Genomic DNA, 27,394 nt, shown 5'->3' with positions numbered 1-27,394 from the left:
CGATGTAAGAAGAATTATTTTTGAGTCAAAAATAAATTATGTAACCTCCACACCAAGTCTGCCTCAAGAAGACCAAGTCGGCCTCTCTCAAGCATAGTTTGATCTTTGGAAGCTGGAAGCTGGGAAGAAGTGCGAAGTTGAAGGAAGGGTCCAAAAGGAGTGCGAGTTTGGTCTAGGTGAAGGAGAAGAAAATCAAAATTTTGGTGACTCTCTCTCTCTCTCTCTCTCTCTCTCGTGTGGGTTGGTTTAGGAGATCAAAGTCTCCTTGTCTAGGTCGAAGTTGCTACTGATGCCGAAAGCTATCGAAGTGGTGGTGTTGCTAGGTCGAAGGTTGGATCGAAGAAGGGGAGGCTGGCTTGTTGTGGAGGAGGTCTTTATCTAGGTAGAAGAGTCTCAAGGAAAACTATTGAAGGAAGAGATTTTTGACTGGGATTTCCCCTAGATAGGGGTTTTGCCTTTGGCAAAGTGCCTACATCTTGTGTCTTGTGTTTTTGTGATCATGCACAAATAATTTGGCAATTGCTTGATGAAAGATAATATAACAAACAAGTAAAAGAAGCCAACATAATTCACAAGTAATTATCAAGAAAGAGAAATTTAACCCTAATCCTTCTAGCATTAATTTCTCAACATGATGCTGCCAAAGAGACCAACAAACGTATAGTTGTATATCTTGCTGTAGGTGCAACTGTCTCTTCATAGTCGATGCCTTCTTGTTGGGAGAAGCTCCTAGCCACAAATCTTGCCTTATGTTTATCAATACTTCCATTTGCTACATGTTTAATCTTGTAGAGCCACTTGGAAGTTACCACAGATTTGTCTTCAGGCCCAAGTATGATCTCCCAAACTCCATTCTTCATTCATGGCATCTTTCCATTCTTGATGTTTGACAACCTCTTCAAAGGTGGATCGTTCTGCTTCTATTAATTTCGTCATATAGGATGCATACCTTGAATATCTTTTGGGTTTCTTACTTTCCCTGAATGTGCCTTTGGCTACTCCATGACCTTTTGCATCTAGAAGAGTATACTTCAACCAATTTGGTCTCTTTCTGCGTTCAGGGATGATCACTGGTTGCACAGGTTCACTGGGACCTTCATCTTCATGATTTGAGTTCTCTTCCTCCCTAGTGCATTCTTCTTTAAATATTGGAAGTTCTTCATCATCAGAGTCCATCGAGAGGTCCATTGATTTCTTGAATGCAATACTTTCATCAAAGACCACATCTCGACTTACTTTTTATTTCAATGTCCTCCCTTTATGTATATCCTATATGCCTTTGAAGTGTTGCTATAGCCAACAAATATTCCCTTCATGCTTGCAAGATCCAACTTCTTTCTTTTATCTTTCAGAATGTGAATGTAGACAAGATAGCCAAATATTCAGAGGTGGTCTACACTTGGTTTCTTCCTAGTGAATGCTTCACCCCACAGTGATCTGTGAGGACTTCGATTTTGAATATACACAATAGTTTTTTGGTACTTCACCCCACAAAAATTTAGGCAAGTCTTGATCATGTTACATGGCTTTTACGCTTTCCTCAATTGATCGATCCTTTCTTTCAACAAATCCATTCTGTTCAAGATTATATGGGACTATTAACTCTCTCTTAATCCCAGCCTCCTTACAGAAATCTATGGGTTCCTTTGATGTGTACTCTCCTCCGTTGTCAGATCTTAGTACCTTTATCCTCCTTTCTGTAAGGGTTTTTACTTCAGCTTTGAACTCTTGAAATTTGTCGAATACTTCATCCTTGGACTTCAACAAATAGATCCAAGTTTTCCTTGAGTGGTCATCAATGAACTTTACATAATATAGATGACTTCCAAGAGACTTTGTAGACATAGAACCACATACATGAGAATGAATGAGATCCAAGATTTCTTTTGACCTTGAAGCTGCTTTGGCCATACTTTTCCTCTTTGTTGGACACCTTGGAGGTGGTAAAGCACTTTTCCATGACAAAGCTCAACCCTAACTACATTGAGCAAGCTACAATGGACCAAATCATAAACACCAAATTGAGGAGCATCCACCTTGAGAGTATACAACTCTTTGTGTTGTCTAAGCAGGGTGACTTCTTCACCAAGGTAATTGTATCACTAGGAACCAAATTAAGTAGAAATTTATTCATATGATACATGAACATTGACACAATGGGGACCATTGCCACTCAAGGGGGAAGGACTACTGTGTGTCATTATCAATGACCATCTTAGATATCTTCCCAATACTGCCATTTTTTGAGATCCTAAACTTGCGATGCATTTTTTAAGGCCTTACCATTTGTTTTTTCGTGATTTTGGTTCACAAGGAACGAAATAGAGTAGAAGTTCGCTTGTTAGGTGCATGAACGTGATGCAATGGGAACCACTGCTACTAAAGGGGAAAGGACTGCTCTGGGTGTCTCTCTCGGGCCATCTTAGAAATGGTCCTTGTATTGTTAGTCTTTTAGTTCCTAAGCTCTAATATATTTTTCGAAGCCTTCTCATCCATGTTTTTGTGATTTTGACACCTCACATAAAGCATCCAAATTCTCTTTCCAACAAGCTAAAGAATACCAAAAATGGAGCAATGGGCAACACATGGTTTTGACAAAGCTCCCCTTATTTTCGAACAATTCAATGTCATCCAACAACATTCACACTCAACCCTAACTTCATGTTTGGGTTAGGGTTGTTGCATCTTAGGGTTTTGGGCATTTTGATAAATTATAGTTTCATCCACCTGTTATGGGGCTTTTTGTGAATGAGCATGGTAGACACATCTCTTCTCAAAGATAGCTACCACCATTCTAGCCATTGTATATATACAATGTTTTTCATGATTCAAGCAGTAGAATTTGGTTTTCATTGTATCTTTGTGTTGATGTTATCTTTCTTTTAGTTCTCGGTTTTCAACATAGTTTGGATCAATCTTGGGATTCCTAATTCATGAAAGTGTTGTGATCAGATAACTTTTAACTAAGACCTTAGAATCAATTGTTGACTTTTCCAGGTGAAAGGTACAAATCTTTCCAATTGGTTTGAATCTTGATGTATTATACTCCATATTTTGGTGCGATTTTCACAATTTACATCCTTGCCAAGTTGTCTTATTGAACTTTGTCCTAAAATGCATGCAAGATAACATAATATTATACCTAGCTCCTTGAGGGTTTGAAGGGCTGAATGAAACAAAATTTTTCTTTGAAAGTGCAAGAAGATGCATGAAGTTTTGCCATTGAATTGGAGTTACTTGGATTTTGAGGAGATGACAATGATATTGATCCTAGGGAACGTATACATGTTTTAAAGGAAAGGGATGTTCCAAAGTGTTTGATAGATGAATATTTTAGTGGTAGAGCTTGGACATGGATGATTAATCATGATTCCTATGAAAATTCCAATTTTAATTGATAAACAATAAGAAGAGCAAGTGATGAAGAATTTCTTGAAGAAAAAGAAAGGTATATTGAAATTAAATTCACTTTTGAGGAGCATATGGAAATGCCAAGGTTCTGCGGAAATGAAGTTGGAATTGATTCAAGAGAATGGTTGCATGTTTTGAAGGAAACATGTGATGACTGATACTAGATATGGCAGTTCTTTGAGGTTGAAGCTTGGACATAATGGTGTAGTCTAGATTGTGATGCAAGGTGGAATTTTACTTGGAAAGAATTTGAAGAAGTCTTCTCAAATAGATGGCGAAATAAAAAAAAAATAAATTCGAGGAATTTTATGGAAAAGAAGAGAATGAAGAAAAAAGAATGAAAGAAACAAATTCCCTCCATGTAGTAGATGTGGATCTTGTGAAGCAAATAAAAGATGAATTAAAAGAAGTTAATGATAAATTGGAGAAAGAACTTGCAGAGAAAGAGGAGAGTGTTGATTTGGGGTAGCATCAGATGTGCTCTAGCCATGAAGATTGGTGGAGAGGCTAAAGCACATGAGATCTCCAAGACCAAGAAATTGTTTGGGGAAATTCCACCCGGTTAGAAAGATACTAAAATAATTAGTATTTTTAATGGGTTCCTAAGTCTAAACTTAGGAAAATAAAAATATTAATGGGTATTAATATAAAACTGGGTGAGAAGGTTCTAAATGACATGGATCAAGCCAAATTTAATCTTAGACGTTGATTAGAGATTTAATCTCGACTGTTGAAGACTCAACAGAAAAAAGTATAAGAGGAGGCTTGAGGGTCAGTTGGAGATACACCAAGTTGATCAGTGAGTTCGATTTTCTGGAGCGGGGTTTGCTGAGAGAAATCAAACCAGTGATCAGAGTTGCAGCGAGGGGCAGTGAGTGCATAGCAGAGAGGCAGAGATAGTGTCGGAAGACCAGCACAGAGGCAGAGAAGGCTACGCAGAGCCAACAGGAGCCACGCAGAGGGCCAGAGTGATTGCGTAGAGGGCTAGAGGGCCTGCGTGAGTGACGCAGAGGGCCAGAGAGCCAGCGCAGAGCATCTGTAGGTTGACGCAGAGGGTTCTAGGCTGACGCAGAGGCCAGGAGGGTTGACGCAGAGCCTCAGAGAGGCGTTGGAGAGATTTTCGTGGAGCAGACTTGTCGAATATCTGCTTCCAAAGAGAGGTATTACTGCCAGATTGATTTCTCTGTAGGGTGAGCCAGTTTGGCACCTAGTTGTACTCAAGAAAAGCTGCTTAATAATAAAACCCTCAGAATTGCTGCACCGGTTTTCCCAAGTTGGGTTTTTCTGGGGACGATTGTCCAAAAATAACAATGTCCCTTGTGTGTTTGTCTATTTCTTTCAGTTGATGATTTGTAGATGGTTGAGACTGCATTTGTGTTTATTTCAATATTTATATGGTTAAATAACTTGTTCAGTAATTAAACAAGTAGGTGAAATAAACCAGATAGTGCAGGAAAATTTCTAATGGGTTAGACTTAGAAATTTCAACATGGTATCAGAGCATTGCAGATCACAAGAGGACTGAAGGCACCAGTGTGATCGGAAAGTTTACAGCAGAAACAACTGTCCCGAGAGACAAAGCTGTTCCTAAGCAGAAGGCAACAGAGGAGGAGTGACGCAGAGGGCCTGCGTCATCATTTCGAACCAGAGAAAGGGCCAGCGCAGAGGCAGAGGAAGGCAGAAGAGGCTCACAAGGAGCCACGTCATCCTACTCAGCCAGGTAGGAGTGACGCAGTTGGCCAGAGGAGTGAATCAGCCTTGTTGGGATTGCGCAGAGCTAAGAGGCTCAGTTTCTTCAGCTGCTGGGGCCTAGGAAGCTGTGGGCAGATTGTGGATTGTGAAGCTGGTGGGGTGCTGTTGCTGTCAAGGCAGAACAATACCTAACGGGATAGAACCAAGGTAGAGGGAGTTGCTACCTAGGCGTATTTCTAGCCAAGAAATCCAGATCAGTGTTGCAGGAGCAAAGGGGATCAGAGATGTGCGATTCGATAGTTGGTAGAAGGATTTTCAGGAGGGAAATTGAGACTTATAGAGGGATTCTAGGAGAGGATTTCGAAGAGGGAAATCGAGACTCAAAGGGAGTCTAAAAGAGAACTTCCAGGAGGGAAGTAGAGACTCAGAGGGAGTCGAAGAGAAGAACAGAGACGGCAATGAACGGACTGAGGGATCAAGACAGGCTAGACGGGGCATCCAACTTTGTCATCTGGAAGGCCAGGATCCTGTCTGTTCTGGATAGACATCGCATCAAGGCCTTCGCTTTGAGAATCGTGGCTATCCCAGTCGACCCAACTGATAACGAAAAGTATGAGGATGAAATGCCCAAGGCAAAGTGCATAATCCTTGATGGCGTCAAGGATCATGTAGTTCAACTTCAGCATATTGCCGAGAAGAATACGGGAAAGGAGATGTGGGATACCTTGACGACATTGTATCAGGGCACTTCTGTGCAGAGGAAGATGCTACTGGAGAATCAACTGTGGTCGTTTGAGATGCAGAAGGGGGAGCAGATAGATCTATTTCTCAGCAGGTTGCAGGAGATTCGGGACCAACTTCCATGGGGGCCACGCTGGATCAGGAGTTAATGGTGAGGATTGCCTTGAACGTAGTCCTCGAGGAGTGGGAGACATTCATCTAGAGCATTTTGGGCAGAGTGACTCTTCCAGGATGGGAAGAGTTGTGGGAAGCTCTTCGCCAAGAAGAGATCAGACGGCTGACCAAGGCAGGAAGTAGCAGCAAAGGAGGTTGAATCAAGAAAGAGGAGGAAGAGGATGTGGCTCTGGCATCTGCGGGACAACAAGGGAAGAGGAAGAAGAAGGACATCTGCAAGATAAAGTGCTTCCATTGTGGGGAGCTAGGCCATTACGAAACCCAGTGTCCCAAGAAGAAGAATAAGGGAGCGGCTTTTGACTGCAAGGCAGCATCGGCTAAGGCGGAGAAGGAAGTGGAGATTGATGACGACTATGCCATGAGTGCTCATACACCTGTAGAGAAGAGGTGGGGTGACATTGAGCTGTAGTCAGGAGGACTACAAGAGATGTGGGGCAGGATCCTTGAGGTACCCAAACTCTTGGATCATATCCGACTATGGGAGCCCTGAGAGACAATAGCAGGATAACGGATGTTGGTAGAAGGAAGATGCAGATGGAGCGACAGAACAGTGCTAGAGTGCAGGGCTCTGTAGTAGTGCAGTGAGGGTTGCAGCAGTGCGAGAGGCACAAAGGAGGTTGCAGCAGTGCAGGAAGGCACATAGGTGTTTGCAGCCGTGCGAGAGGTATAGAGTTGTTGTAGCAGCGCAGAGGCAGTAGAGGGAGCACACAATAGCAGCAGAGGGAGCTTCAGCATCAGGAGGGATTCTAGCCTAACAAGGATGTTAGTAGTTGGGTAGATCAGTTACCAACGTCTCAGTAACTAAGTTGCAGTGCAGCAATAACAGTGGTAGTGCTATGGGCAGCACGATGCAGCATGATGAGAGAGGGCTGCAGTGCAGATGTAGTTTTGGGAGAAAGGACCAGCAGCAACACGGATGCAGAGGGATATGCAGTACAGATGTAGCAGTTGCAGTGGCAGATCCATGGGCAGTAGGCCAAACATCAACACATGTTTCAGTGCCGTATGATTAGGGTGATGTTTAGTAGTGGATCATTACTAGAGCACATTCCTCGCTAAGAGGGAGTGTTGATTTGGGGTAGCATCGAATGTGCTCTAGCCATGAAAATTGGTGGAGAGGCTAAAGCACATGAGATTTGCAAGACCCATAAATGGTTTGGGGAATTCCACCTGATTAGAAAGATATTAAAATAATTAATATTTTTAATGGGTTCCTAAGTCTAAACTTAGGAAAATAAAAAAATTAATGGGTATTAATATAAAACTGGGTGAGAAGGTTCTAAATGACATGGATCAAGCCAAATTTAATCTTAGCCGTTGATTAGAGATTTAATCTCGGCTGTTGAGGACTCAACAGAAAAAGTATAAGAAGAGGCTTGGGGGTCAATTGGAGATACACCAAGCTGATCAGTGAGTTCAATTTTTTGGAGCGGGGATTGCTGAGAGAAATCAAACTAGTGATCAAAGTTGTAGCGAGGGGCAGTGAGTGCATCACAGAGAGGCAGAGATAGTGCCAAAAGACCAGCACAGAGGCAGAGAAGGCTACACAGAGCCAGTAGGAGCCACACAGAGGGCCCAAGTCACTGCGTAGAGGGCTAGAGGGCCTGCATGAGTGACGCAGAGGGCCAGAGAGCCAGCCAGAGCATTTGTAGGTTGACGCAGAGGCTAGGAGGGCTGACGCAGAGCCTCAGAGAGGCATTGTAGAGATTTTCGTGGAGCATACTTGCCGAATAACTGCTTCCAAAGAGAGGTATTACTGCCAGATTGATTTCTTTGGAGGGTGAGCCAGTTTGGCACCTAGTTGTACTCAAGAAAAGCTGCTTAATAATAAAACCCTCAGAACTGCTGCACCGGTTTTCCCAAGTTGGGTTTTTCTGGGGACAATTGTCCAAAAATAATGGTGTCCCTTGTGTGTTTGTCTATTTTTTTTTTAGTTGATGATCTATAGATGGTTGAGACTACATTTGTGTTTATTTCAGTATTTATATGGTTAAATAACTTGTCCAGTGATTAAACAAGTGGGTGAAATAAACCAGATAGTGCAGGAAAATTTCTAATGGGTTAGACTTAGAAATTTCAACATGGTATTGGAGCATTGCAGATCACAGGAGGATTGAAGGCACCAATGTGATCAGAAAATTTGCAGCAGAAACAACTGTCTTGAGAGACAGCGCTGTTCTTAAGCAGAAGGCAGTAGAGAAGGAGTGACGCAAAGGGCCTGTGTCATCATTTTGAGCCAGAGAAAGGGCCAGCGCAGAGGCAGAGGAGGGCAGAAGAGGCTCATGAGGAGCCACGTCATCCTACTCAGCCAGGTAGGAGTGACACAGTTGCCAGAGGAGTGAATCAACCTTGTTGGGATTGCGCAGAGCTAAGAGGCTCAGTTTCTTCAGCTGCTGGGGCTTAGGAAGCTGTGCGCAGATTGTGGATTGTGAAGCTGGTGGAGTGCTGTTGCTGTCAAAGCAGAACAATACCTAATGGGATAGAACCAAGGTAGAGGGAGTTGCTACCAAGGCTGATTTCTAGCCAAGAAGTCCAGATTAGTGTTGCAGGAGCAAAGGGGATCAGAGAGGTGCGATTCGACAGTTGGCAGAAGGATTTCCAAAAGGGAAATCGAGACTCAGAGGGATTCTAGGAGAGGATTTCGAGGAGGGAAATTGAGACTCAGAGGGAGTCTAGAAGAGAACTTCCAGGGGGGAAGTAGAGACTCAGAGGGAGTCAAAGAGAAGAGCGGAGATGGCAATGAACGGACTGAGCGATCAGGATAGGCTGGACGGGGCGTCCAACTTTGTCATCTGGAAGGCCAGGAACCTGTCTGTTTTGGATAGACATCGCATCAAGGCCTTTGCCTTGAGAACCGTGGCTCTCCCAGTCGACCCAGCTGATAACGAAAAGTATGAGGATGTAATGGCCAAGGCAAGGTGCATAATCCTTGATGGGGTCAAGGATCATGTAGTTCAATTTTAGGATATTGCTGAGAAGAATACAACAAAGGAAATGTGGGGTACCTTGACGACATTGTATCAGGGCACTTCCGTGCAGAGGAAGATGCTACTGGAGAATCAATTGCGGTTGTATGAGATGCAAAAGGGGGAACAGATAGATCTATTCCTGAGCAGGTTGCAGAAGATTCGGGACCAACTTACTTCCATAAAGGTCACGCTGGATCAAGAGTTAGTGGTGAGGACTGCCTTGAACGCAGTCTCCGAGGAGTGGGAGACATTCGTCCAAAGCATTCTAGGCAGATCGACTCTTCCCGGATGGGAAGAGTTGAGGGCAGCTCTTCGCTAAGAAGAGATAAGATGACTGACCAAGGCGAGAAGTAGCAACAAAGGAGGTCAAATCAAGAAAGAGGAGGAAGAGGATGCGACTCTAGCATCTGTGGGACAACAAGGGAAGAGGAAGAAGAAGGACATCTCCAAGATAAAGTGCTTCCATTGTGGGGAGCTGGGCCATTATGCAACCTAGTGTCCCAGGAAGAAGAATAAGGGAGAGTCTTCTGACTCCAAGGCAGCGTCGGCTAAGGCGGAGAAGGAAGTGGAGACTAATGACGACTGTGCCATGAGTGCTCATACACCTGTAGAGAAGAGGTGGGGTGACATTGAGTTGTAGTCAGGAGGACTACAGGAGATGTGGGGCAGGATCCTTGAGGTACCCAAACTCTTAGATCATATTCGGCTACGAGAGCCCCGAGAGACAGTAGCAGGATGATGGATGTCGGTAGAAGCAAGATGCGGATGGAGTGACAGAACAATGCTAGAGTTGCAGTAGTGCTAGAGGCACATAGGAGGTTGCAGCAGTGCAGGAAGGCACAGAGGTGTTTGCAGCAGTGCGAGAGGCACAGAGTTGTTGCAGTAGTGCAGACGCAACAAAGGGAGCACAAAATAGCAACAGAGGGAGCTTTAGCATCAGGAGGGCTTCTAGTCTGACAAGGATGTTAGTAGTTGGGTAGATCAGTTACCAACGTCTCAGTAACTGAGTTGCATTGCAGCAGTAGCAGTGGTAGTGCTATGGGCAACACGATGCAGCATGATGAGAGAGGGTTGCAGTGCAGATGCAATGTTGGGAGGAAGGACTAGCAGCAACACGGATGCTGAGGGAGATGTAGTACAGATGTAGCAGTGGCAGTCGCAGAGCCATGGGCAACAGTACAAGAGGCAACAGTGCAAAGGATGTTGGGCAGCAGGCCAAGCATCAACACAGGTACCAATATCGGATGATCAGGGTGATGTTCAGTAGTGGAGCATTACTAGAGCACATTCCTTGCTAAGAGGGTGTGTTGATTTGGGGTAGCATCAGATGTGCTCTAGCCATGAAAATTGGTGGAGAGGCTAAAGCGCATGAGATCTCTAAGACCCAGAAATGGTTTGGGGAAATTCCACCTGGTTAGAAATATATTAAAATAATTAATATTTTTAATGGGTTCCTAAAGGCTAAGTCTAAACTTAGGAAAATAAAAATATTAATGGGTATTAATATAAAACTAGGTGAGAAGGTTCTAAATGACATGGATCAAGCCAAATCTAATCTTAGCCATTGATTAGAGATTTAATCTCGACTGTTGAAAACTCAACAAAAAAAGTATAAGAGGAGGCTTGAGGGTCAGTTGGAGATACACCAAGTTGATCAGTGAGTTCAATTTCCTGGAGCGGGGATTGCTGAGAGAAATCGAACCAGTGATCAGAGTTGTAGTGAGGGGCAGTGAGTGCATAGTAGAGAGGTAGAGATAGTGCCGGAAGACCAACGCAAAGGCAGAGAAGGCTACACAGAGCTAGCAGGAGCCATGTAGAGGGCCAGAGTGACTGCGCAGAGGGCCTGCGTGAGTGACGCAGAGGGCCAGAGAGCCAGCGCAGAGCATCTGTAGGTTGACGCAGAGGCCAGGAGGGCTGACGTAGAGCCTCATAGAGGCGTTGCAGAGATTTTCGTGGAGCAAACTTGCTGAATATTTGCTTCCGAAGAAGGGTATTACTGCCAGATTGATTTCTCTGTAGGGTGAGCAAGTTTGGCACCCAGTTGTACTCAAGAAAAGCTGCTTAATAATAAAACCCTCAGAACTGTTGCACCGGTTTTCCCAAGTTGGGTTTTTCCGGAGATGATTGTCCAAAAATAACTGTGTCCCTTGTGTGCTTGTCTATTTCTTTCAGTTGATGATCTTTAGATGGTTGAGACTGCATTTGTGTTTTTTTTCAGTATTTATATGGTTAAATACCTTGTTCAGTAATTAAACAAGTAGGTGAAATAAACTAGATAGTGCAGGAAAATTTCTAACGGGTTAGACTTAGAAATTTCAACAGGGAGTGTATCCATGTTCTAGAATCTTAATCAAGAACGTAATTATGAGCTTATGAAAAGAAAGGAAAAGTCCTAGATGTCATCACGAAGCAATGTTGAAGATTATTTATGAGAAAATGATTGAGAAAGCTAAAAAAAATAACTTTTAAGAAGGTTGAAGAAGCACTAATTAAAGATGAATTTCAATCCAAAATGCAAATGAGGATTAATGAAGGCCATACAAAAATGATCGAACGTGTTTCACTTCAACGTAAAAAAGGAAGAAAAGACCAAAAAAGGCCAAAAGAAAATGCCAAAACAAAACCTATTTACTTGTGTTTATTGCTGTTTGCCTTAGACACTGTAGACTGTTATGACTCTTTGTTTTTTGATGCCCTGTGTGGTGATTTTAGATAGGTCAGGTATTTTTGCCTTGCAACCTTAGCTCTTGGTGTCAGTTTTCACTGCCCTTTATTTTATAAAAGGCATTTACTTTCATTCTGTATATTAATACAATTATGATGCATTTTATAAAAAAAGAAACTGCTAAACGAAATTGACTTTTAGTTTGAGAAAGTTAAATCCAGAGTAGAGGAGCAGAAGAAGATATTTGAAGGCAATTTTTCCAAAGTAAGAAGGAATGAAGAGCATTGGAGTAGAGAGATTGGAAGAAGATATTAAAAGGTATCCTCTCAAAGGAAGGAGTGAAGAACAAGAACACCAGCCGTAGGAGAAGACCCCTGGGAATCGATTACCATATTAACTTCAGGAGGACTATGATGCATCGTGCAATGTTTTTGTTTCTGTGAGCCCAGACTAGGCAGCTTTAATAAAGTGCTAGAATTGTATTTTTGGTTATAACTTATTAGATTCACCTTTTATGGACATGTTTTTGAAGCTTCTTATGTTTCACATATCATCTACATCCATAGTCTTTATTTTATTTTTTTGCTGCATGATGATGGGAGATATTCATAATCATGTTGAGACAGTTTCTATTATTCTTATGTGTGTGGGTTCACATTCATTGTCCATACTCACGTAGCCATTTTTGTAACACGCTAGAAATTAGAATGAATCACTTTGGCCCATGTATTTGGTGTAGTTGTAGCTTGATTTGTGGAGCTATGGACTTTGACGTCATAGTACATACAGAATGCTTGAGCTCATCCTTCTTCTATCTCTAAGATATGGGTCATGCGATACATTTTCTGTTTTCTTTTGGTAATTTTGAACAGAACTAGCTAGGGGCATGTGGATTGGTATCATTGGAGTCAAACCAACAAATCTCTCATTTTTAGTGCTCACTTTAAAAGGATATTCGGCATTTCAAGCCTATAACATTTCATTTAGGAGCTCTGTAGGGGTCAATTTGTTGCCATTAAAACAGTAACATTGCAATCATAACATTGAGTATAGGTTTAGACACAAAAATAAAGCAAAACTGGCTGGAAAGCAGAAGCAATGGTTATTCTTCACGCACAGAAGTCTTCCTTTCCATAGTCAGCAAATTTGCTGCTACTCATGTTCTGCTCAGAGCAACTCAAGTCTGCTTTGCAAGTTTTTTTTCCAGGCTGGGGAAAACATTTCATCAAGTGGGACTGGCTATCCTTTGGTCTTAAAAGGGCATGCCTTTGAGTAGGCTACTTCGCAGGAGCATTTGGAGTCCTCAAAATTGGCATAAATGTAGATCACTGTCCTTATTTCAGTTGCATCTGTCATTTTCATCTCTTACTACATTTTTGATGCTTCTCTGTGCCCACATCTTATGCAACATCTTCATGTTTTATAGGTGACAGCAGTGGACACATTAGAAGTTTAATTCCCACGAAGGTGATGCATTCCATCAAATTTTATTATTTTCCTTTGCTTCTGCTTCACACAAAAAAGCTTTCAAAATTGCATTGTGTTAACACCCACCTCGGAACAATAAGATGAAGGAACGAGGGCATAACATGAATATTGCCAGAAGCAGCTCATATTAGGCTATGTTAGCCCCTCTTATCATTCTACTCTTTTTGGTGGCAATGCCATTTCCTTTCCAATGTTTCTGAATTCCAGTAGCTGCTATCACCTAAATTTCTGATGTTTTGGTTTTCTTATAGCCTATTGGTTGATCAGTATGGTCATAAGTTGACGTTTAAGAAAACTGGGTGCAAGTTGATCCGAGATGGGTTGCAATACCCTAGAAATCCAGTGTAACATTTCCATGGGAATTGCCTTTCCCATGCTTACTCTACTTTTATTCATGGGTTGGAGGTGCCTTGAAGTTTCCGCTTGGCCACATTTGTTGTGGTTTATGTACTGGTCCCATTAACCAGTAATGATTTTAAATGGCATATATTTTCTTTTTATCTATTGTACAATAGAGTTGTCATTTTTATGGAATCTGAGTGTGAGAGAGAATGTCTTCAGCGAGATCAGATTATTGAGGAATATTCCAATTGGAGGATCCAAGTAGATGAATATAAATGTATTTAATGCAAGACAGTTGACAAAAATCATGAAGGCACAAAGAGCCAGCTTCAACAATAACTGTTGGAGCAGTTAGATGGCAATCCCTACATTTTAGAATAAAATGGATTTTTTTTCCTTTAATCTTCAACTCGTCTTTGTTAAATTTCACAATTATGGGATAATGATATGTTGAAGACTACACAAGCAAGTTGAAGTCTACCACAAACACACTCGGCTGTATCATTTCATCATTCCTATTGATACTGCTGCCATTGTGAGACATTTTATTAGGTTTATTACTGACTTATGTTTGATGCTTGACTAATATACAACTGTGCTACTGATATTTTGGATCCAGGACTGGAGGATGGTCTGACTGATTTCATGTTCGGCAAAAGGAAGGTGACTGATGTGGCTCATATGTAGGTATAACCGTCCAAGTTGTGTGCTTTGGTTAGGTGTTTAAATAATTCATCTAGAGTTGTGAGATGTAGAAGATACGTTATTATTGGAGTATTTTACAAAAAGTTTGTAGGCTTTCTTAAGCTTATTGAGGTGTCAGGTTATTGTAAGCCTACTACCTGAGACCTGTAATCCAGTGGTCGAAATTCCAGAAAATTGATTTGTACAAAATAATGTGATGATATCTGCATTCTATAGGGAAAGATGGGACCGACACAGGAACTTTTGTTCATCTTCGCAGGACAGTAGGCAATAGCCAATGGTTATGCAAATAACAAGTTATACTGTCAATCAAGTGAGACTGATATCTGGGAAAGAGGCAAGACCAGATTAGGTAATACTGTACTTTGAAACATTGTCCAGATTTTGCATTTTGAAGTGTTGATGGCTACTCAGATATATTCCTTTGGATAAATCAAAGTATATATTTACATTGGGAAAAAGTTCCGATGAGTATATATCTTGATGCGATCAAGGGGGACTGGTCAAACTGCCTTGCAAAACGCCAAAACCTTATCTGCCTAGCATTAATATGCATGTCAAAATAAATTTATCTTGAGGAGATTCCAACAGTGTTTCTAATTTGCAGATGCTTCTCATAATGAAGAAAATGCTTAGGCATACAAAAGTAAGTGTATCGGCATATATGTCAGTATATAAAGTTCCATTACAAGACTACTATGGTCAATATAACATGGTGAGACTTAGTCTAGTATGCATGTGGGAACATGTATCATAAATGTACTTTATTTTTGTGTACACTTGTGCTTTATATTTTCTCCTTTGAGTGACTTAGTCTAAATTGATCTGTCACCCACTTTATTGTATTTTATTGGAGAGTTGGTCAACTTTGATCAATGTGTACAATTTTGATATCTTATTCACTTATACTTGCATACTTGTGGTCTTATGCTTTACTTGTATATAGGTATCTTTCAATTGCTTCCAAATTGATCACTGACACTTATCTACTTTATTGTATTTTATTGGAGACTTGGTCAATGTTGATCACTCACCCCCTTTTTTGTACTCTATATATATAGTTAATACATATGAGTGTACATGATGTGTACAATTTTGACAATCTTATTCACTGATACTTGCATACTTGTTGTCTTATGCTTTACTTGTATGTAATATCTTTCAGTTGTTGGCATTGTGCTCACATCAATTGTTATTAGACCCTTAACATTAAGCCTCTCCATTGCAATCTCCTTTAGGTTTTTGGTCTCCTTGAAATCTTCCTTCAAGCTCTCTTCAAGTGATTTGGGGGGCATCACCTCGCCTATTAGTAGGAGTACACATACTTTTTACTGTAGCTTTCAACAACACTGTAAGCCCAAGGTCACAAATCAAAAGACCTATGTCATTAAGTCTGTATTCAGTTGTTTGGTCACACCATGCCCTGTCCCCTGAAGTCTCACTTAAGGTCTCTTCTGTCCCTAACTGGATTGGAGGGCTTCAGGTGGACTCTCTTGAGGACTCATGGTTTTATGGGAGCTTCCATTTGTAGGGGTGATCACCAGTGTATGGGCTAGTCTAGCACATGGCAAGGTGCACCTATGTCATATCACATGGTTAAAGTCTATTGAGTCTGTGTTTGACCTTGGCCTTGGTGCAATATTCCTCATGATAGCTCTCAGAGCTTAGTAGTCTCTTTTGACAACATTCATGTTTCGTGAAGCAGTGCACGGTTCCCAATGCAATGTGGTCTCGGTGGTCAAGACTCAAAATGTCAACCCAGTCTCAGATTATAGAGCTTGATGAGAGGATTCCATGCTAGATGGAATTTTCCAATACGAGCATTAGGTGGTTAGTTACAACGTGGTCAATATGTCAGGTAAAGTTTCTAGGGGACATTTCAGGCAGAGCATTGTGCAAAATTAGGCATGCAATACGTCAAAAGAGATGAAAAATACCGAAGTCTTAGATTTTGTAGTCTAGTTGAGGTGTTATAGAACCAACACATGGGCATGATGATGTGGCAACACCCTGAGTTATATCATAGAGCAAAGGCTGACATACCCAGTACATATTAGGACATGCAGAACAATACCGAGGTTCTAGAATTGCTAGATGGGCAGAGGCGTTAGAGGTCCAGTGTTAGGGTGACCAAGTCGAACTTACTAAAGGAAAAGTCAATGCAGAGTCAAGTTGAATTTGGTGTTGGAGGTCAAACTAGCGATGGAGGATGATTCAACTAGTCGTTATACTCACCATGGACCGAGAAGATCAAATGCGTTGGAGGTCCAGTGCTAGGTTGACCAAGTCAAACTTACTAAAGGAAAAGTCAATGCAAAGTCAAGTTGAATTAGCTGTTGGAGGTCAAACTAACTGTGGAGGATGATTCAAATAGTCGTTATACTCACCATGGACCGAGAATTTAAATGATGGACCAAAAAATTAGCCATTAAAACAAATTATTCTTCAAAGGGACCAAGTCGAGCTACCTAGGCAATTCACACCACTTTCTATGAGCAAGTCGAGTTGGAAATGGACCAAGCAAGGTGAATTTTGGGGGACCAAGGCTACCATATTGACCATTGACCACCAAAAATCAATTTCAAAGGGAATTTGTGGGCTTCCATGAGGAAATTAAGTCAAGTTGACCCCTTGAGGGAATAATTAATTATTTTTGTAATACTTTCAAAAATTAAAAAATTGCTTAGTCCCAACATGTGGAAGACTGGCAATATTTTATTATAGAGGGTTCTACTAGCAATGAAAATTTTCTATAAAGGCTAGGCTCTCCTCATTTGTAAGGTTGTAGTTTTCAATTGAGACAAGTGCTATAGACAAGTGCTATCACAATAAAAGGGTCATATTTTCCAAACCCTTCTGTAATTTATTTTGTACATTGGTGGAATCGTTCTTGTTTTTATTCTTCTTCTTGATATATAATTCTTGCATAATTTCTCTAACTAATTTTGGTGATTAATGATGCTATTCCAAGACTAATGATTTTTGCTATTGAGGGGCTACCTAGTCACATGGAGAGAATCAATTAGGGGGAAACCATACTTGATTTTCTTGGTCTTGCAAATAGGTCGATCCAAGCGCTTGAACTGTCTTGTGAGGGAGCTTCATTTTGTCTTCAGGATTTCATATTCTACATACATAAAAATCAGATGCCATTTCAGGGAGAGGCCACTCCTAGGAAGGTTCGAAAGTCACCAAGAGGATTAAGCAATAGTGAGGACCACTGCCATTTTGGACCAAACTCACTCCCTTGAAACAAGCTGTCTATATCGATTTAGAGAGTTATTGATTTCACATTGTTGATTTTGGGTAGCATCGGATGTGCTTTGGCCTTGAAATTTGGTGGAGAGGCTAAGGCACATGAAATCTCCAAGACCCAGAAATCGTTTGGAGAAATTCCACCCGGATAAGGAGTTATTAAAATAATTAATATTTTTAATAGGTTCCTAAGTCTAAACTTAGGAAAATAAAAATATTAATGGGTATTAATAAAGATAAGGGTGAGAAGCTTCTAAGAGACAAGGATCAACTCTATTTTAATATTAACCGTTGATTAGAGACTTAATCTTGACCGTTGATTCATCAACAGGAAAAGTATAATAGAATATTTGAGAATCATTTGGAGACACACTGACAGATACTCGGTATCCCAAGGAAAATCAATTCTCAAAGAGAAGGTGTAATAGATCCGACCTGCAAATATATGAGAATACAAATATACCCAGAAATAATAAGATAGAAATGCTTCTTTATTGATCAAACCCTTAAGGTAAGGCAACACCATACATTCATTTCTTAAGGAAGGAGAACACTTCACAAGCCATATGCTTGTTCATACAATAATCTTTGATATCTTTCAATGGGGAATCTCTAACCTCTATATAGGCCTTGTTGTCGCGCAGATTGTCACGACAACGCTCAGACCGGGGGCTATCACTCTGATCCCCGATCTCTCCGTTTAAGCCTGTCTCCTGCGGCTAAGGGGGGTAGTCCCTGTGAGATGATGAGGCCAACTGTTGACCAGTTGGTTGGGAGACACGAGACACGATAAGATAAGCACTAAAATGATTTGATTAATTTAGCAGACCAGTGCCTTAAAAGATTGTTATTACAATGATTACTTGTTAAATGATATAGAAACATAAACCGTGAACAACGATCATTTGTCATCAGCTAAATCACATGACCAAAACGATATCCGGCAACTGAAAATTTTGAAGAGATAAATGCCTTAAACCACCACGAGAATCATGAATTATTAACCAGACATCGTATTCGTATCTCGACTTGAAAATTTTAGATCTCAGCATGAAAGATATAACGAGACAATAACTGGATCTGGCAAACAAGAGAATTTTCCATAAAATTTTTATTACTTTTTCAATTTTTTTTTTCTTTTTTTTATATTGTAAAAATGAAAATTAAAAAATCTATAAAACCATAAAAAACTTTAATCTATTCTAAACATAAAATTAAATTAAACACTAAAATCTAAAATCTAATTAAAACCTAGCTCTAAACCAAAACAACAACTAACATTAACCTACAACGTAACCACTAAAAAAAATCTATGAATTTAAAACAATGTGCTGATAAAACATTACGCGAAAAAACAAAAAAAATCGTAACCATGCTCAGACGTAAAAATGAACGCATGCCCAAGACAACCTGCAACTATACACAGTCGAAAGGCGGCTTGAAGGTTACCTGACTGATCCTGGCGAGGAAATGCGGTGATGAATCGATTGTTACCTGCGGTTTCCAGTTCCGGACGGCGGATGATCATACGCACGCCTATCTACAATCTGGGTGCATCGAAAAACTGCTTGGTTTGCGATTTAGCTGGCACACGGGTCGAATGAGGGCTCAGGCAAACCGGCTGGCAGAAAACACCAGATCAAATGCAGTGATACGCTTCACCCTCAGCACAATCGAAAATACACAGTATGATACCACGCAGAAGGCAGGACGCGTTCACACAATCTTTAAAATCCAAAATTGCAAGAAAAAAAAGGTTTTCATCTGCAAACGTATGAGTTCAAACAACCTTACCTGACGCCCACCATAAAATCCCGGATTCTTACCTCGCTGAGAAAATTCGTTGAATAAACCTGGGCTCACGGATTTGGGTATGGTGAAAAGCACAGCCGCAAGGATTGACAGATACGCTTTACCTTCAGCGCTTTGAAAGAAATTGAACTTACGTTGAGCGTATCTGGAGTCCACGGCAGAAAGATCTGGTCACTTGTGTGTGCGCAGGTTGACGGCGGGGAATTTTGAGAGGCATGCGGGTCCACGGATTTGCCGATTTATTGATCCACAGGTTTCTCAGTCTCATATCAGTACTTTGGCAGCCTCGTTTTCAAACATCTGGTGCTGAGATTTGCAACAGCGATTTTATAAAACGCATCAACATTTTTCTTTCTTCATTAGCCAGATAATAATAGATCAGCACAATATGAAATGCCCTAGGGCATCTGAAACCTCGAGCTTAGTGCGGAAGGACTGCTGGCGTAACAAGATCACCCAAGGAAAAAATACACCTGAAACCAAAAACTGGAAAACCCTAATTAAACCTGATAAAAGCAAAACTCAAAGCCCTAGATCAGCTTATTTAATTTACAGATTTTGGCCCCTTAACAGCCAGATTCAGCAGTAAGTACAGAAATATTTTAAAGAAATAAAGATTTCAGGTTTTTCACTGTGAAGGACTTCAGAAAATCTCCCATGCAAATTAGAAAATAAAACTGAATGATAGACCCAGGATCAAATCCAACTGGGCTCAACAAAAAATGCTTGCGGGAGTTGGCTGGTTCAGCCGAGAACTTCCCCTAACGCCCACCAAATCTTCTTCAATAAGGGTTTTTCTGCACAGCTCAGAAACAACCATCAGTAAAGAGGGCAAAAATGCTGCTAGATCTCAAAAAGTAATGGAGATACCTGCCATTACTTCAGAAACCCTAACAGCACTCAAACCCTAGCAAGTGAACAAGATACCTGTGCTCACAATACTCTACAAAAAGCTATTATTAACGGCTGAAAATAACATATGCAGAAAATTTAAACAATCTCACAGCATTCCAAGAGAGTAACACCAGCAAGATATGGACCCCAAAGTCTTCTTTTATTAACCAGAAACAGATTTACAAGAGAGCTTCTTCAGTACCAGACTCACAGATCCCATGATCTGAACTGACCCCTAGCACCCTACTTAAAGGAAATGACTCCAACGGCTAGTTCGAGTGATCCATGCTGAAATGATCTCGACCGTTGATGAGGATCAAGACATCTCTTGATCTCATCCGTCGATTTATTAAAAAATAATATTTTGCATGCATTCACTTAAAATATTATTATTTTATTAGTTAGGGTTTTTGCTTTATTTTTTAATTTTTTATTATTATTTTTTATTTATTTTAATTTTTTAATTTTTAATTATTTTATTAATTTTTTAATTTATTTTATTATTTTTATTCATTTTTTATTTTTTTTAATTCATTTTAAAATGGATCATCGAACTAAGCCTTCGGAAACATCACCTAGGACCTAGGACTTAGGACTCATGAGGGGATTTAAAACATTTTCAACCCTCAAGACACATTTCATGATGACTTTTACAAATTTACATCTTAAGGGGACAAACCCACTTAATACAGACCCTCACAAATCACCCAGTTCTGCGACACAACTATAATCTAGCAGATCAACACACTAGGATTCTCCTAAAGTTCTAATGACAAAATCCATCCCAGCTTTGGGGTCAGGTTTGAAGGAAAACTCTGCCGATCCATGGATCGGTGAGACGAAAAACCTTCCGGGACGTAGATTACCACTAGAAAGTTAGGTCCACCTAGGCAATTTTACATACACGACTCGTATCTGCTAAGATTATTTACAATTAATACATGCAGACTGGGTTTACAATCAAAATGATCAAGTTGCTGATGATGGTAGGATGGCACGGACATGCTGATCAGATGCTGCCCCTTTTTGCAAAGAAAGGGGGGGGAACTGCATGGGTAGTTGACCGGTAGTGGTCAACAGGCCTCATACATACAATAGCATGGGTCATTACCCTGGTTCCCTCAATACTATCTAATACAATGGGCTTATTACATTATTGCTAACTACTTGTGGTCCCTTACATGATACGGGTTAACCACTTTATTTATTACTATGGCCCATTGTAGTATACCTAGGGGGGATAGTATGGGGTACAAAGGGAGGTACCCAAGGGAATAAGGTAATAATGGGATGGGCCATAGTAATAAATAAAGTGGTTAACCCGTATCATGTAAGGGACCACAAGTAGTTAGCAATAATGTAATAAACCCATTGTATTAGATAGATGGTATTGAGGGAAGCATGGTAATGACCCATGGTATTATATGTATGAGGCCTATATAGACGCTAGAGACTCTCCATTGAGAGATGTCAATGATTATTGTATGAACAAGGATATGGCTTGTGGAGTGTTCTCCTTCTTCAAGGAATGAATGTATGGTGTTGCCCTACCTTAAGGATTTGATCAATAAAGAAACATTTCTATCTTATTATTCAGATTTTGTTATTTTTGGTGATTATTTACAGTTATTGGGTATATTGGTATCATTCATATATTTTCAGGTCAGATCTATTACAAGTGGTATCAGAGCCAGGTTATTACCTTATTCCCTTGGGTACCTCTCTCTGTACCCCATACTATCCCCCCTAGGTATACTACATTCCACCCCCCTTAAACATGTTTCGTCCCCGAAACATAAGAAGAACACAAATAATAAGATCTACTCAAAATAGTAGTCCACTGGTACCATGCACGTGCATCTAGCCATCCAAGAGAAAGGTGAACCCTCGATCTAGCTGGTGCCTCACTTGCTTGAGATGGAAGTTGACCCTGGCGGCTCTTCTGTGTTGATGTGTAGTAGGTGGATCGTCACCCCTCTCTATCTGTCATGCGGGGGTTGTTGTCCTTGTGGCTAATTTGTTGCCATCGTGTTGGTTGTTTTCTTGCGGGGTGATGTGGGTGGTGATATGCTGAAGTTTTAACCAACGGTGTATCTTTCTTTAATTCACCACCTAATGGAGCCTGATTGGTATCTGGTACATGTTGTGGCATCTGTTGTTGTTGCTTATCTTCCAATATTACTTCAACCATGGATTCCTCATCTGATGTATCCGTACCTGTAACATTTTATGCTTCAGCCTCCTTGGACTCTACCTGTTTTTCTCATACCTAGTTTGATGTTTGTGTTTGGTTGTCGACCATCAAGGGCTCATCATCTGATGTGTCAGTCCCTGGAACATCTTCTGCTTCAGCCTCCTTGGACTCTACCTGTTTATTGATGGAAATATCCTGTAATGTAATTTTCTTCTTTTTATACCAGAGCTTCAAGAATTTCTTCTGCACATTAATATTGATAGTACCCACAGATTCCATCCAAGGGTATCCCAAAACAACATCCACATTAGCCATATCTGAAGCATAAAAATCAGAATGCAATACATACTTGTCCATAGAAATCTTCAAATCTTTATAAACTTGCACCTCCTCATTATTAACTTGTGTGTGTTCCATTTGTTTTGCTGGAACTTGAATTTTTTTTGCCAAATTGATATTTATAAGATTTTGCTTGCAACTAGGATTTATAGACACAATGATCTTCTCCTTCTGAATATATCCATGAACCTGTAACAAGGAGATACCAGTAGAAAATAACCTCTTACATGTCTCATTCTCTTGTTTTCTAGCATGAGACCATTTGTCTAAAAAGACTTTTTCAAATTCTTTATCTGAAAGTCTGTACAACTTCTTGCTGTCAAGTGAGTTCAACCATTTGACAACCTCTTCTTTCATACTAAGCCATACTAAACCTTTCCACTGTTTTGCCCATAATGACTTTTGTCTTTCTATGAATTCTTCAATAGTAGGACCATTATCTTTTCCTATAAAATATAAAACCTTGATAGAAACCATGAAGAGGGTTTTGAAAAAAAATCACTTACTTGGTGAAAATTTGAAATGGCCACAATTCAGTCAATATTGCTCAGAATCCCTATTATGACCTATTTTTGGAAATGGAACAACCATTCTGCATCTTCCCATGTGATAGAAATCCCGATCTAGGCACTGGAATTTCAGATTTGTGCTGCAACTGTCTCGCCGTCTCAAAAATTTCTGAAAAAAGAGTTGATTTTAAATCAAGGATATCTCCCTTATCCGGACTTCGATTCGATCGACTTTTTGTTGTTGAAATTGGGTATTTTTTCGCAAAGAACCCAGATCTGCAATCAATTTTTGCAAAATTTTCACTAGAACGTACAAATCTGATCTGCAAATTCGCCGCCCCCAAAAATTTCTGCAACACAGTTAATTTTTAAATCAGCAATATCACCCCCATCCGGACTCCGATTCAACCTATTTTTTTCTTCAAATTGGGTATTTTTTTGCAAACAACCCAAATCTGCAATTAGATTCTGCAAATTTTGCACTAGAACGTACAGATCTGATCTGCAAACTCGCCGCCCGAGAAAGTTCCTACAAAAATAAAAAATTTCCGCTTTGCCCAAGAAAGTGCTCTGATTCCACTTGTAATAGATCTGACATGCAAATATATGAGAATACACATATACCTAGAAATAATAAGATAGAAATGCTTCTTTATTGATCAAACCCTTAAGGTAGGGCAACACCATACATTCACTCCTTAAGGAAGGAGAACACTTCACAAGCCATATGCTTGTTCATACAATAATCTTTGACATCTCTCAATGGGGAGTCTCTAGCCTCTATATAGGCCTCATACATACAATACCATAGGTCATTACCATGGTTCTCTCAATACCATCTGTCTAATACAATGGGCTTATTGCATTATTGCTAACTACTTGTGGTCCCTTACATGATACGGGTTAACCACTTTATTTATTACTATCGCCCATCCCATTATTACCTTATTCCCTTGGGTACCTCTCTTTGTACCCCATATTATCCCCTTAGGTATACTATAGAAGGAGATCCATTTCAGAGGGAAAGTTGCAGGGTGGAGGAAGAGGAGGGCATCAGCAGCAGTGAGTGACTGAGGAAGAGGTGACGCAGGGGCATTGAGAGACAACGCAGAGGGAGACACAGTCCAGGGGAGACGCAACTCTCACGCAAAGGGACACAGAGTGACGTAGAGGTGACGTTGAAGTGGGAAAGGGTCTCTAGGGTGTTAGAAAGTTTCCAAGGGAAAGTCTTAGGCGTTTTCCCTTAGTTTCTATGTAAAATCATTCCTTGTAAAGTGATTGTTGTTGAAGATTAATAAAACCGTCATTTGCTGCACCGATTTTCTCACATTGGGTTTTTCCGGGGACAATTGTCCAAAAACAACTGTGTTGATGTGATTGGTTCTTGTGCATGTATTTTTCTCTGTGTAATTATGTGATAAATGCAGTAGAATTTATGTTAATGTTTGTTGAAGGGATTTCGTAAATAACTTATTGTGAAGAATAAGTAGGTGAAATAAATCAGTTACTGCAGTAGAATTTCGGGTTAGAAATTTTCACACACATTCCAAGAAAAGGTGAGACACAAAAGGGCACAGTTATAGCACAACAACCACCTATTTTCAAAATACAAAATTTATTTTATTTTCTGTAGTTAGATTAGGATATTGGCTTGCTGATTTTTCACGTTTTCGTCTTTTTTAGCAAGCTAAAATCTTGGGGATAATTGATTTAATTGATAGATCATAGCAAGATAGGATACACGTTTTTTTGCATGCTATTTTTACACTTGTATATAGCCATTTTTTCAAGACTGTATTAAGCTGGATCCGCAAATCCGGTCTACAACTTTCCAAGTAAGTAAACCCAACCTAAAACCTTGACTTTACTCTAGATTGTTTCAAAAGTGTTATCAGTGTTTATTAATTTCATTAAATTTTCGGCCATAAGTAATTGCCAAATCTAAATCTGGAAATTTCTAGGTGTGTAAACACAATTTTCACCCCAAAATTGGAAATGTAATTTCCAGCTTTCTAGAAATTCACTTTTCAGCCATATTTGAGTTGAGGGAAGGCTCCAAAAACCTCTATACTCATCCTTATCTCTTCTCCACCCCTACACTAACCATTTAGATGTGCTAAGGCACATGTAGGGTGGCTTTTACAGTCAAATCAAATTGCTGTCCTTGCATTTTACACAGACTTTACAATCTGTCACACAAGACAACAAGCTGTTTTGAGTCATATCTCCTTAACCAATGACCCAAACTAAAAGATAATTATATTTCTGGTTAGGATTATTAGCATAGACTGGAATCCATATGTTACATGCAATATTTTCTGTGGGTTTTGGCTACTAATATTTGTTCTTTAGATTTCTGCTACTATAGTGACATTTTCACAGCTAAGCAACAGGTATAAGTGAACCCCTCCACCTTAAGTGACACTATATAGTTGTTTAAGGTAAATGTGGGGACTCCTCCCTTGGCTGTTTAGGGGGTGTTGGGCCTAAGTAACGAGGGCTTGGGTCGAGGTGATAGTGGGTCCCTGCATTGTGTGTGCATATCTAGCAGGGTGGCGGGACATTAACAACACTGTTGTTTTGATCGGTAACATGAAGTAAAAGACAAACTGTGAAAATTCCTTGAACTGCAGTAACCGGATATTATTCTCGTAACTGAATAAAGTTTATTTATCTTCTACTAAATTATTAATGATAAACACTGAATAATTCACACTGCAATTCTTCAACAATAAAAATAATGTTGCGGAAATAAAACAACTGAGAAATAGATGCACACACAAAATAAAATGACACCGTTATTTTTGGATAATTGTCCTTGAAAAACCCCAGAAGGGAAAATCAATGCAACAAATGAGGGTTTATTTTATTATGCAATAATTGGAGAGATTTACAACTCGATGCCCACTAGCTATCCTTTGGAAATATAGTGGCAAAATATACTGGAGATCTCAAATCTCCTCTACAACCCAACTCAGCCTCTATCCAACCACTTGCACTCCCTGCTGGCTACTCGCACCTTTGCCCAAAATGCGAACTGGTGGCTCTGGATCCACTTGCACTGCTTGAAAATTGGTTGTAACTGAGCCGTCCTGGCTCCCTCTGTCACTAGAAACCACTCGATTTGCCTTCCGGAAATAGATCTGGCATTTAGCGACTGATTTGTGGGTCTTCGGGCAACTCGCATAGAGGTTTTTTGCTATTTGCACTACTTTTACGACCTCCTCTGCAGATGTATTCGACCTCCCTTTTATTTCCTCTCCAACACTGGAAAAATACTGGGAAATCTCTCTTAAGGATCTTTGCTCTCAAATCTCTGCTGCTCCGTGTTCCTATGCTCTTTCCTTGGCTCAAACTGCAACCTCACTAAAAATTGCGAATATGTAGCTTAATCTGCCTCTCACTACTTGATCACACTGATTCCAAGCCCTTTGACTTGCTCTTATAATCTCTCGTTGGATTTTCAGCGACCATGATTTAATCTCCATCGACAACTAAGATCAATTAAACTTCATTTATAAAAGTCTCTTGACCAATCTCGAACATCCTTAATTAATTAACTTTAATTTACAACTTTTTCTAAGTTAGACTTAGGAAATATTTTAATTATAGCAAATTAATTTAATTAAGGTGTTTCTCAAGCTTATCTCGCGAAACCTTTTCTGGGTTTTGGAGATCTAATTTTCCTTAGCCTCTTAGCATCATTTGAGACTAGAACACCTCTTCGATGCTACCATATCCATCACTAAAACTAACGCTCCCTCTTAGCGATGAAGGTGTTCTGCACTATACCCATCTATAAACTGAGTAACTCTGTGAGAACATTTTGTAGCTAGACTAACTCACACTATTGGTGTCTGACATCTGTGATACAACTTGCTCTCACTGTCCACCAAGCTACTGCACAAACTCTAATTCATTGCTAACTTTGTAGTTGAACCATGTTGTGTTATCGCTGCGCTACTCATATTGCTGTTGCCTCTGCGCTGCTGCTATCACTGCACTGCTACAACAACTATTGCAATAGTGAGTCTTGATGGGGCTTCCTCTAATGGTTTGTGTGACTGCGGGGCCTATATGTGAAAAATCGGTTACCCGATTCCTTACTGCAACAACTGATTAGATTTCTCCTACTTGTTAATTTTTGAATCAAGTTATTTACAGTGTTACATAGTAAACATCGAAATAAAATTGTAACGACCAA

The 27,394-nt window shown here is 40.2% G+C and overlaps 1 protein-coding gene across 3 annotated transcripts in view; it reads left to right on the top strand.

Moving 5' to 3' along the window:
• The window catches only part of LOC149226209 (S-adenosyl-L-methionine-dependent methyltransferases superfamily protein), a 208,961-nt gene that overhangs the window by 38,251 nt on the left and 143,316 nt on the right, over positions 1-27,394 (top strand). For all 3 annotated transcript variants that reach the window (XR_016247011.1, XR_016247010.1, XM_089375235.1), the window contains exon 2: positions 14,102-14,165. Coding sequence is in view for 1 of the 3 variants with exons in the window: in XM_089375235.1 (XP_089231361.1) it covers positions 14,102-14,165 (64 nt within the window). In the remaining 2 variants the exon portion in view is untranslated. The remainder of the gene's footprint in view (positions 1-14,101; positions 14,166-27,394) is intronic.

This window comes from Pinus tabuliformis, chromosome J (genome assembly GCF_031772625.1).
Source record: "Pinus tabuliformis cultivar Carrire ecotype Pingquan chromosome J, CPIR1, whole genome shotgun sequence".
In the NCBI taxonomy this organism is placed as follows: domain Eukaryota; kingdom Viridiplantae; phylum Streptophyta; class Pinopsida; order Pinales; family Pinaceae; genus Pinus; species Pinus tabuliformis.
The sequence above is the reverse complement of the archived record's forward strand: the minus strand, read 5'-3'. Positions and strand labels throughout refer to the sequence as shown.